Raw genomic sequence first — 12,252 nt, 5'->3', positions numbered from 1 at the left:
TTGACAGAACAGCCACTGATGAAGCATTTAGATTCATTAGCTAAGATTGCATCCTACTTAGACTTTCATCTCTCCAGACTAGTGGAAAGCTTGTGGTTCGAGGACCCAATCCCCCCCAAAGTGGAATGCATGCACAAGGACACTTGATATAAGGTTAATGGGCAAGAAAAGGCCACAACTTTATTGATTACAGCAAGTGAAAAGGTATTGGCTTAGGCATTGGATTACATCAGCTGACTCCACCCCCTCAGAGAGGGGTGAGTCTGAAACAAGGGGGGTTTATTCAGCAGTAGGTGGAGCCTGTTGATGCTAATCCAACTATAGGCTCTCCCCCGATGTCACCGAGGGTCGTGCCATGGCCTCCTGCCAAGCAGGCATCGGACAGAATACACAACCGCCAGATTCCTTTAACGGAATACCCAAAAATTGAAGGCATAGGCGATGGCCACACCTAGCCCTTCGACACCACAACACATTATTCCAATGCCTAACCTACCCACCAATACCACAAAAGTTGTGACGATTGCTACGAGGTAGGCAAAAAACCCAAAAAGCCTAATGCCAAATGGAAAAATTCCTACCAGGCCCCCCGGACAACCAGGGCGACCAACCTAAGGTCCATAGCAAGGCCAAGGAAAACTAAGACCCTGAGCTCAAAGGGAGTGGAGGGTGGGTGAATCGCGACGGGACGGCGAAGAGTGAGGCCGAGGAGGGGCTGGCGCCACAGCATTTAGGCTGCTGTACACGCCCCCTCGGAGGCACCTGGTTGGGTGCCTGCCGATGGGCGTGGGCGCCAGCCAGGTGAGTGGGAGGCAGGGGGCTGATGCCCCCCGCTAGAGGCGGAGCTTGGGCTCCCGCCCACAACCACTCCCCTCTCTTCCAGGAGGAGAGTCTTTACTAAACACTTATTCTTATAGCAATTCAACCTGTAGCAATCCAATAAAGGCTCCTATATAAATTTAATAATTAAGGTCCCAAGAAAGCTGACTGGGTTATTTATGTATGCAACCACAGCAGCTAGAACTTTATATGCACAGAAGTGGAAAGAGGGAGGATTCGTTTATGAAACCGGGGGAATATGCTGAAATGGTGAAATTACCTGCTAAACTAAGAGGACATGAGGATGAATCTTTTCAGGAAGAATGGAGACCATTGATATTTGTCAAACTATCATCCATACATGAAGTCAAAGGCAGGATTTGAAATCTAAGCAGCGGATTACTGAAATACGACATTGGGGCTTCGATAATAAAAACATGTTTTTTAAAACATCTGATAAAAAGAAGTAATAAAAACCAACATAGAGAAGGGGGGTGTCGAATCAAGAAGAAATTGGGGGGGGGTTGTTGTTTTGTTTTAAGCTGTATACGAAGACAAATGATTGGAATATCTGCGGAGCGGAGACTTAATAATTATTATTATTTTAATGTAGTAAAGGAAGCATTCACCCAGATCCTTAGGAAGTTGAGGTAATTTGATTCTGTTTTATTGTTTTAATTTTTGGAAGGCCTCCTCCTCCAGCTCTGGTTCCTCCCATTCAGGTCCCCATTTATACAGCAAAACCAAGACCAGATGGGCAAGTGAAAATAGTTGACAGAACAGCCACTGATGAAGCATTTAGAATGGGTTAATTAGCCAAGATTCATCCTACTTAATCTTTCAACACTTCAAATTGGTGGAAAGCTTACTAAGTTCTCAGTCTTATAGCAATTCAACCTGTAGAATTCCTATGAAGGGTGCAATATAAAATTAATAAATAAAGGTCCAGAGAAAGCTGACTAGTTTATGTATGTATGCAACCACAACAGCTAGAGCTTTATATGTACAGAAATGGAAAGAGTTCCCCACCAAGGAGGAATGGCTTATGAAACTGGGGGAAATGCTGAAATGGTGAAATTACCTGCTAAAATTACCATCCAAAATGACCATCCAAAATGATGGATTGTTTAAGGAAGAATGGAGACCATGGATATATTATCTGTCAAACCATCATCCATACATGAAGTCAAAGGCAGAGGATTATTGAAATAAGACATGGGGGCTTACATAATAAAAGCATATATATTTTAAAACATCTGATAAAAAGGAGTAATAAAAACAAACATCGAGAAAGAAGAGGTGGGGAGTCAAGAAGAAATTATGTATTTATTTTTACAAATTGTATAAGAAGAAAAGTGTTTTGGAATATCTATGGAGACTTTATTAAATTTAATTTTTTAAAAATATATTTTTATTAAGGAACCATCCAGATTCTTAGGAAGTTGAGGTAATTTGAGTTTGTTTTATTATTTTAACTTTTTGTATGTTCTGAAGTAAGTTTGTAAACTTTTTTATGATTGTCCTGCCTTATCTTTACGTAAAGCGCTTTGGGAGTTATTGGCCTAGCCGTGTGATACGTGGATTTTATGAAACAAATCAAATGAGTAAGTAAGTAACTAAGGAGTAAATACTAATAAATAAATGGATAAAGAATAATAAAACTGCTAGAATGCTAGCCTGGTGCAACGGGCTTGGCGCCTCAATGTGCCTGCTCTTTCTTACATATATTGCCCCCACCTCACTGAACCACCCTTAAAACCAATGCTAACTATCCCAGAGTATTCTGTGAGGGACCTAGGTGTGGGGGATAACCAGTGAGCTGGAGTCTCAAGCCGATGTTTTAAAAATAACAATAAAGATTTATTTTAGAACAAGGTGGTATAATACAAGTGGAGAAACTTAGGTTACTTCAGTAATAATACGCTAGTTCACTTCAATTCGTTTTCACAGGTTTCAGCTTTATAGTTTGGTTCCTTTCTAAGGCGGTACTTTCCTTCAGTTAAAGGTAAAGGGACCCCTAACAGTTAAGTCCAGTCGCGGACGACTCTGGGGTTGCGGCACTCATCTCGCTTTATTGGCCGAGGGAGCCAGCGTTTGTCCGCAGGTCATGTGGCCAGCATGTCTGGGTCATGTGGCCAGCATGACTAAGCCGCTTCTGGCGAACCAGAGCAGTGCACGGAAACGCCATTTACCTTCCCACTGGAGTGGTACCTATTTATCTACTTGCACTTTGATGTTCTTTCAAACTGCTCGGTTGGCAGGAGCAGGGACCGAGCAATGGGAGCTCACCCCGTCCCGGAGATTTGAACCGCCGACCTAGGCAAGCCCTAGGCTCTTTGGTTTAGACCACAGCACCACCCGCGTCCCTCTTTTCCTTCAGTTACCCACCCCTTTAACAAATCCAGCTCCTGAGGGACTTTCAGTAACAGTCTTAAGGGTTCACCACACGCACCATTCCTTCACTGGGTTTTGGAGGTCTCTTCTTTCCTCAGAAGAGTCTCTCCCCTCCAGACTAGTTTGAGACCTCAGTAGACCTCAGCTCCTACTTCTGTCTCAGCCTCAGTCTCCCAGCAAGATCTGGTCCTATTACTCCCGCAGGACACTACACTCAGACACTACACTCAGTCCTTCACTGTACAGTGGAGTGGACGTTTTCTCCAGAACCAGCTCTGCCTCCTCAACACTCTTTGTATATCAACCTGACTCCTATCCTATCTCCCTACCTAACTCCCAACCTCCTTCCTCAACCAGCTCAACTCAACCAACCACACCACCCTCAACAGCCCAACTCCCTGTCTCCCTCCAACGCCTCTCTTTTTAAACTCACCCTCCTGGAACCACAGCCAATCAGAGGCTGCCGTTCTTTCACCATTTCCTGGCAGGAGAAAAAAGTAAAAAAGAACTACTTATGGAACCAACTTTTCCGTCACACCTGGCTTCTGCACACGCAATTGTTTACAAGTAGAGAAGTTTCTGCTCAAAGACCAGGAGCAAGTTGGCTCCATGTGCAACAGAAGATCTCCTTCTGCAGAACATGTCGAAGGGGAAGGGAGAGCCGAAAGTTCAGAGCAACCTTTCTCCCCTCAACCAACCCCAGAGAGCTCCCCTCTGTTGGAGAAGCCTTTCAAAGATGGGGTGGAAATTCACTTGTAGTGGCTTTGAAGCCACCAAGCCGCTACTTCCCTTCAGGGAGAGAACCAGAAGGGAGCGGCAGGAATCAAGCAGCCCAGACCCACCCAAGGTGGCCAGAGATGGGCTTGAGAAAACCCTCCCCATCGCAGGCTCCACCGGTCTCTGTCTCCAGCAGCCTCCAGGAAACAAGATCCCACCACCAGGTATCCCGTTGACAGTACTGAGGATTCTCAGCATTCTCCATTTATTCCTTCATATTTATTTACTTGTTGAATCTATATACCGCTCTCTCCCTGGAGGCCTCAGGGCGGTTCAGAGAGGAAAATCAAAATATAAAACCACAATAGATATAATCAAAATAGAAACAACAACCCAATCACAGCCTCTGCCCTCCCCCCACATTTTAAAAGGGCTTAGGATGCCTGGGATTCACGGCTGGGACTCCTTCATCTGGCTGTTGTCCATCCCTGACTCTCCCACCTCTTCTTAAAACCCCCCAATGAATCATAGAATGGGAGACTTGGAAAGGGACCCCAAGGTCCTCTACTCCAACCCTCTGCAACGCTAAAGCATCCCTAACAGATGGCCATCCCACCTCTGCTTCAAAGCCTCCAAGGAAGGAGAGTCCATGGTCGGATCCAGCTCCTTCTTTGGTCCTTGGGAGCAAAGTTCAGGCCAAACTTCCAACTCCCAAACACACCCCTTGACTTCTGTGCACCATGTTTTTCTCCAGCTCTGCACCTGCCGCTTGAGCCATTCAAGACTTCAGAAAGTTTTTGTGATGAAACTTATTCCACTTGGAATAATCAAAATTATAGTGATCTCCTCTTCTAAATGCTCAGGAGATATTTCGGGAGATTGCATGAGCCTTGCAAAGCAACATGACAATATTAATTGCGCTGTGTCTGGGAAAGAAAAAGTTGGTGCAGAGAATATTTCCTGTGTTGGAGACAGACTGAGACAAGATGCAGAGCTGGCGAAAGAGGGGTGTGCCTGCCTTGTGCTTCCTAGCTCCGAAGGTAGAGTTGAACACCACCCAGATTGGGAAAGCCCACCCAGGTTGGTCTTGCAAGAGTCTTTGGGTTCTTCTGCTTTGTGTCTTTAGCAGGTAAGAGGAGGAGGAGGCAGAACCAGAATGAGATCCCTGCTCCTTCTTTTGCTGCTTCTGCTGCTCATGATGCCCTTTGGAGTCTGCGGGAACCACAAGGCGAAATGTCCCTTGAATCTGGTCAGGGATGAAATGGATGCTCGCAGTTACTACCAGCCTGGACACTTCCTCATCAGCGGGATCATATCTCCAAAACTCTTACATGAGCAAACTCCATACGTCTTTTCTCAGACACCCTTGGCCAGGAATGCGAGGTATGTAAAATCATATGTGGGTGGGTTTCCTGGTCCTCCAGTCCTTGTAATGGTTCCTATTTATCAAGGAAAGAGCGCCTTTCTCAGGCCTGGGGAGCCAAGGCTGTCCTCATGTTGGAGGTCTACCCTGCCCTGACCATTGGTCTTGCTGGCTGGGCTGCTGGGAGCTGGGGGTCCACTAAAAGATTCCACCCAAACCTCTCCCATTTCCTTGTTCCCTGGGTCTTCCTTAGTGAAACACTCTCCTACCTATGGATGCACTGAGTTTCCCCACCTGCAGGATGCCATGAAACTCAGGCAATTCAACCTTTGAGCTCTGGAAATTGCCTGAGTTTCATGGCTTCCTGCAGGTGGGGAAATTCAGTGCAAAATTTTGAACCTTAACCAGATTCATTGGCATTCTTGCATTCTTCTATTATATCTTTATACTGATATAATATTATAAATGAGCATCAACAAATTGTCGTTAAAGAATGCTATAGTTTTAAAAATGGATTTTTTAAATCCTACAGATTAACGTTTGGTGGATGGAGAGCAGGAAATATGTGCTTTAATTAAAATGATAAATAAAATAATATGAGTCAGGAGACTTCCTTGTTAGTGGAGTCTAAAACGTGAAAAGGAATTATTCCTTTTCTTCACACACACACAAAACTGGTCTCATTTCTAACTATTGCAATGGTTGACACAGTACATACCTGTTTCCTAACCCAGAGGGTGGCATGAAACTCAAGCAATTTCCAAGCAACTGAGATTCATTATTTTATGTTTATTCTATTTGGATCACAGTTCTCTTTATACAACACAACAGGACACCTACATCTCAGAATGAAAAAATCTCTCTTGAAAATGGGTGGATTTTTATGGGAGAAGAGCAGGAATGATATGCTTCAAATAAAATGATTATATAAAATAATACAGACCAGGGGATGTCCTCATTGGTGGAGTCACTGATGAAAAACATGTGCAAAATTATAGGTTTTACCACGCACTCAAAGCTGCAAGCCACCAGGCCTCATTTGTAACTAAAAGGGGACTGAGGTATTTGGTGCTTCCCCTCCTTCAATAAAATTGTCTCTTATCTACCTATAGTCTAGCCCCTTGGAAGAAGTCAAAGACCAATGCAGGAAAAGCAGCCTTTGCAGCAACTTCCCAGTATAGCACACATTTTGAGGGGCGCCTTCATTTCTTACTCATAGAACCATAGTAGAAAAGAATCAGAGATTGCAGAGATGGAAGGAACCTGGAAGAATCTCACCTGAAGCATCCATGACACATGGTCACCTTCGGAGGGAGTCTCTTCCACTGCTGAACAGCTCTGTGTGCTGTTTGCATCAAAGCTCCGGTCATGGAGTAGAGGTCTCCAAATTTTTATTCTATACTAGACTGTAAATGGTTTGATATTAATGCAATAGGATTCATCAACACATACTAATCTTTTTGGATCATATGTCCCCACCCCAATTCATATGAATGCCAGTTTCACTCTTTTTAAAGGATTCATTTATTGCAGAGACACACCTAGGATCTACTGGTACATGTTGTCTTTCCTGTTCACCATCCAAGAGATCAACCAGGATCTCAGGCTCTTACCCAACATCACCCTGGGCTACAACATCTATGAGAACTATTTCGATGCAAGGATGACTTCGGACGCCATGCTAGAGCTGCTTGCAGGCAGTGGATGCAATATTCCCAATTATCACTGTGGAGAACAGAATCACCTGCTGGCTGTTCTTGAAAGAAGCAACACTTTCATCTCAAGAGTGATTTCAGCCTTGTCAGGCATCTACAAAATCCCACAGGTAAGTAGTGGGAGAGCATGGAGGGAAAGAGAATTTCAACTGCATAAAATTCTATTTTCTCTTTGGAGGGGTCAAGTGGGGATATTTTTCAAAATGGGAAAATCTTGAGCTATGGATTCAACATCCATTATTCAAAACTGAGCCTTCACCAACTTGACACCTCCAGATGTTTCCGACTAAAACTCCCATCAGCCTCAGCCAGCAGAGATTTAGATATCAGGCATTTCATATGATTAAATACCCGTTATGCTGAAAGTAAAATAAATTGGTGATCTTTTGCTTTCCTTGCTAGATCAGTTATGGCTTCACTGCCCAGTTTTTCGAAGGTAGAACCCTATTCCCTTTTGTCTACCGGATGACTCCGAAAGAGGAAAGTCAGTACCAGGGGATTGTTGAATTGCTCCTGTATTTTGGATGGACGTGGATTGGCCTCTGCACTCCAGACAATGACAGTGGAGAAAGATTTGTGAGCGCTGTGAAACCTCTGATGCTCAGCAAAGGGATCTGCATTGCTTTATCAAAAAGAGTACCAGAAAGTGATATAGATCAATTTATCAGGCCTGGGGAACCTTTTATCCTATCAAGACAAGTTGGGGTATTTGTTTACTATGCAACCAATGCAATCGACATCATTCTACTACTGGCAATAAACATGGTATATGAGAAGGAAATAGGGGCAAAAGTCTGGATCACAACAGCTTTGCTAGAAATCAGAACTGGCTTTAACAACCCTTCAAATAACTTCCAGCACCTCCATGGTTCTCTGTCCTTTGCAATTCAGACCGGAATAAGGAGCAGCAAAGGTGACAAATGGCAGCCCAATCTTCTGGATTATTTGAATCAAGCATTTCGGTGTTCATATTCAAAGCATCTGTTGTCCGTGAAAGGCAGGATAAGATGCAGAGAGGAGGAGAACCTGCAGCCATTGCCCCAAGAGGAGCGTGAGAGCGTCCTGTCTCATGACAGCTATGGCACTTACATCAATGTTCAGGCTGTGGCTCAGGCCTTGCATGCTTCGCTTTCATCTAGATCTCAGAGGAGGCTGATGGTGGAGGAAGGAGAGCAATGGGGACACGCAAGGCTACAGCCGTGGCAGGTATTTCCTTCCCCGTTTTGCAAACTGCAGTCCACACAGATGCTGATCTTGACTGGGGATAGACCTGCAAAATATCATAGTTACTATTAGTATTAGTAATAGTAGCAGACCGCCCAACATTTCTCTGATGAAAATAGGGACATCCCATTCCATAATGAAAATTTTACTGTTGACACCCCAGGGCTTTTTTTCAGGGGGGAACTCGCTGGAACTCAGTTTTGGCACCTTTCAGGTGGGTGCCATTGCCACTCTCAGAGGGAGGTGTTCATGGTGAGTTCCGGCACCTTCTTTTCTAGAATAATAGCACTGTTTATACATCTTCTTCAGTTGCCTCAGCACTCTGAGAGGCTCCCAACATAAAGAAATTCATACTAAAATCTTAAACATATTCAAAAATTCCCGATATAGGATTAGACGGCTTGTGGGTTCGGTAACTACACATCCGCCAACATTTCTCCAACGAAAATAGGGACATTCTAAGGAAAAGTGGGAAATTCTGGGATCAAATGAAAAACTGTCTCTAATTCAGGGACGTCCCTGGAAAATTGGAGCACTTGCAGGGTCTGTAGTAATATAAATGGCTGAATAGGAATTCCAGTCTACATGAGATACACGCAGCCCCAAATCATAAGAGGTTGAAGTGAGTAGGACTGAGATATCCATCTTGGCTTCAAGCTTTCTCAGTGCTGGTGCTTTCCCCTGTCATTCCAGCTTCACCCTTTCTTGAGAGAAATCCGGTGTCTGAATACTTCCAGAGGCAGGCTGTGCTTGGATGAGAACTGGGAGTTGCCAGCGGACTTCGATATTGTCAACTGGGTGATGTCTCCCAATAAGTCTCGTGTCGATGTGAAAATTGGGAATATAAGGAGAGAGGCATCTGCTGGCATAAAGTTCACCATTAACCCAGAAGTCATTGAGTGGCCCAAGAAATTCAACAAGGTAAGGGGAATCACAGAGAGGGGAGGCTAGGAGATCCTGATTAGGTTGTTGCTTGAACAACCGCTGAAAAATGACCATATCACGTTGACTAATGATGTCTTGACCGTCCAATAGCAGCTGCAACCGCCACTCCTTCTTTCCACAGCAGCAGATATAGGAGGGAAATTTGGGGTGCTTAGAGGAAAGATAGAGCCCAGAGGTCCTTAGAAAAGACACGATCTATTTCCAAGCCAGACTGAGAATTTAAGAATTCTGGACAGAATCTTCGACAGAAAGGACTACGTAGATAAGAAGAAAAGGGAAAACACATAGTAAAAGTGAAGTATTGGGTTTCATACATGCAGAAGGATGGAAAGCAATTTATTTTAGAAATGATAATTACTGATTTATTGTGGATTTTTTAAATTTCTGGAGCAAGCTAAGTTGTAGATGTTGCAAATGTTAAGCTATTGTATGTGCAGGAATTGAGAAGTGCACAGTTGTTGGTGAAAGATGATTAAAAAAATTAAAACCCCTATTGTAATATAAGGTTAACATTAAGAAATGGCATATAAACTACAAATAAAAAGGGAAATAGATCAGCGACAAGAGGAAACCTTGCATGCCTCAAGAACAGAGTGAGGGAAACCAATATTTGGAAAAGTCATATTAAATTTGTCTTAATTAGTGGCTGAGAGATTATCAGTATCCTGAAATTTGGGGGAATCACATTTCAGACTCCATTGCCATTTTCTTTGAAGATTTATTAAGCAGGGAAGCAGGTAAACGGAGGAGAGGAATCAGAGTTCTGTGGCGCAAACCTCAGTTGTCCTGAACGAATTATGAAGAACAAGATATTCTGGTCACCCCAATTGTCAGTGGGGGGTTGAAAGGACCCTGATGAGGGGGTCAAAGGATGCAGTCCAGAGATCCGCTTCAATTCACTCGATGAGTGAAATACAAACAAACAAATAATCCTAACTGTTCCTCTTTGTTGCACCTTCTTGTCTTTCTGGTTAGGCCGTGCCTCGTTCCAGGTGTACAGAAAGATGTCGACCTGGATATGCCAAGATGGTTCTGGAAGAAAAGCCTGTTTGCTGCTATGCTTGTGCTCGGTGTGCGGAAGGGACCTTCTCCGCCCAGGAAGGTGGGTGACGCCAAGGGGGAAGGCATTTCTAGAGAGTAAACACAGGGCAGTAATCCAGTCTCATCCACTTTTTGTGAGATTTCTGCAGACATTGGGGAATGTGGATTCTTCCTCGACATCCATAGGAATAATCAACTTTATTACGTCCAGGAAGGGCGTTGAAAGGAGTGGCCATAAGGAAGAAATCTCTGGGGTTGAAAGTGGGCAGCTGTGAGAGGAATTCCCACAAACATTCCTTTTTTTATTTTTTATACCAAGTCACACCAAAAAGGAAATAATTTTGATATTTATAAAAAATAATGGACAGGTGATGCAAACCAGCAAATTTTTAATAGCAAAAGCACAAAAAATATAAACAATACTTCAGATGAAAATTATTACAATATAATCAATGGACTGTTTTGATCTCACTACTATGAACATTGCATGGAAGCAACAGAAAACTGCATTTAAAATGTCAAATTAAAGAGCTGTTTCTTCAGGATTAGGCAGGATCCAAAAAAATGCAGTTAACAGAAGTGGAGTGCTCATTGCTACTCAGTTTATCCTAGATCACAATGTTGCTTTACCTATTATAACATTCTTATTTCCTGAGGTCCACCACAGAGTTTTTCAAAATGTAGCAAAGCACAGATCATTAGGGATGTAAGTGATGCTGCAGCCACTCTTTTTCCTCTTCCTCAGATGCAGAACATTGCACCAAATGCTCAGAAGATCAGTATCCAAACAAGGACAGAGATCAATGTGTTCCCAATATCACCACCTTCCTGGCTTATGAAGAATATTTGGGAATTGTTTTAGCTTCCGTTGCCCTCTTCTTATCTATAACAGCAGGCATTGTGTTGCGAATCTTCATGAAATACAAGGAAACTCCCATAGTCAAAGCCAACAACCGGGACCTCTCCTACACCCTCCTCGTCTCCCTCCTGCTTTCCTTTTTGTCCTCCTTCCTCTTCATCGGGCGCCCAAGGAAAGAGACCTGCCTTCTCCGACAAACGGCCTTCAGCATCATCTTCTCAGTTGCTGTTTCTTCTGTCTTGGCAAAGACCATCACGGTGGTGCTGGCCTTCCTGGCCACAAAGCCCGGGAACAGCGTGAGGAAATGGCTGGGCAAGAGTCTGGCCAACTCCATTGTCATGTCCTGTTCTGCGGGGCAAGTTCTCATCTGCACCATCTGGCTGGGCTCTTCTCCCCCATTCCCAGAGCCCGACATGCGCTCCCAGGTGGAAGAGATCATCCTGCAATGCAACGAAGGGTCTGTGGCCATGTTTTACGTTGCCCTCGGCTACCTGGGCTTCTTGGCTGCCACCTGCTTCACGGTGGCTTTCCTAGCCAGGAAGCTGCCCGGCTCCTTCAACGAAGCCAAGCTGATCACCTTCAGCATGCTGGTCTTCTGCAGTGTTTGGGTGTCTTTTGTGCCCACCTACCTGAGCACCAAGGGCAAGTACATGGTGGCTGTGCAGATCTTCTCTATGTTGGCCTCCAGTGCTGGGCTTCTGGGTTGCATCTTCCTTCCCAAGTGCTACATTATTGTGCTGAGGTCTGATCTTAATACAAAGGAGCACCTGACAACCAGAAATTAAAGGGACATCTGATTCTTAAAACATTCCATGTTCCTGACGTCCAGAAGTGCCTAAAGGAAACACACCTGATCATCCATGTTGCTCCTTCTCCACCTCTGAAAGAGGTTATGTTCCTTCGTAGCCCAGGTTTTTTGTAGTCCTGTTCACATGAACTGTAAGATGGGAGGAAATGTTTTGCTACCTTGCTTTGCCAAGGACTACAATGAACCCTGGTGTAATGCCCGTAGTTTGAAAACTATTATCTTTTAATAATTTTGGGAACTTATATTTATCTCACAACAAGATAGTCTAGAGGGAGATAGGAATTAGGTTTTTTGGTCTGTTTGCTTTGCTATTAACCATATCAATTCTGATATTCAACAATACTTTATAGTTATGTCATTTCTAGAT

At 44.0% G+C, this 12,252-nt stretch overlaps 1 protein-coding gene across 1 annotated transcript; it reads left to right on the top strand.

Annotated features, from left to right (window-relative positions):
- The first annotated feature begins 5,067 nt into the window (after positions 1 to 5,067).
- LOC310697265 (vomeronasal type-2 receptor 26-like) lies at positions 5,068 to 12,143 on the top strand. The gene is made up of 6 exons (XM_083483723.1): positions 5,068 to 5,313; positions 6,827 to 7,118; positions 7,411 to 8,214; positions 8,926 to 9,153; positions 10,153 to 10,279; positions 10,964 to 12,143. The coding sequence occupies exons 1-6, from the start codon at positions 5,087 to 5,089 to the stop codon at positions 11,860 to 11,862; spliced, it is 2,577 nt and encodes an 858-aa protein (XP_083339849.1). The 5' UTR covers positions 5,068 to 5,086; the 3' UTR covers positions 11,863 to 12,143.
- The last annotated feature ends 109 nt before the right edge of the window (positions 12,144 to 12,252 follow it).

This window comes from Podarcis liolepis, assembly GCF_965112155.1.
Source record: "Podarcis liolepis genome assembly, chromosome: 18".
In the NCBI taxonomy this organism is placed as follows: Eukaryota; Metazoa; Chordata; class Lepidosauria; order Squamata; family Lacertidae; genus Podarcis; species Podarcis liolepis.
This window is presented reverse-complemented; position numbering and strand designations above follow the sequence as displayed.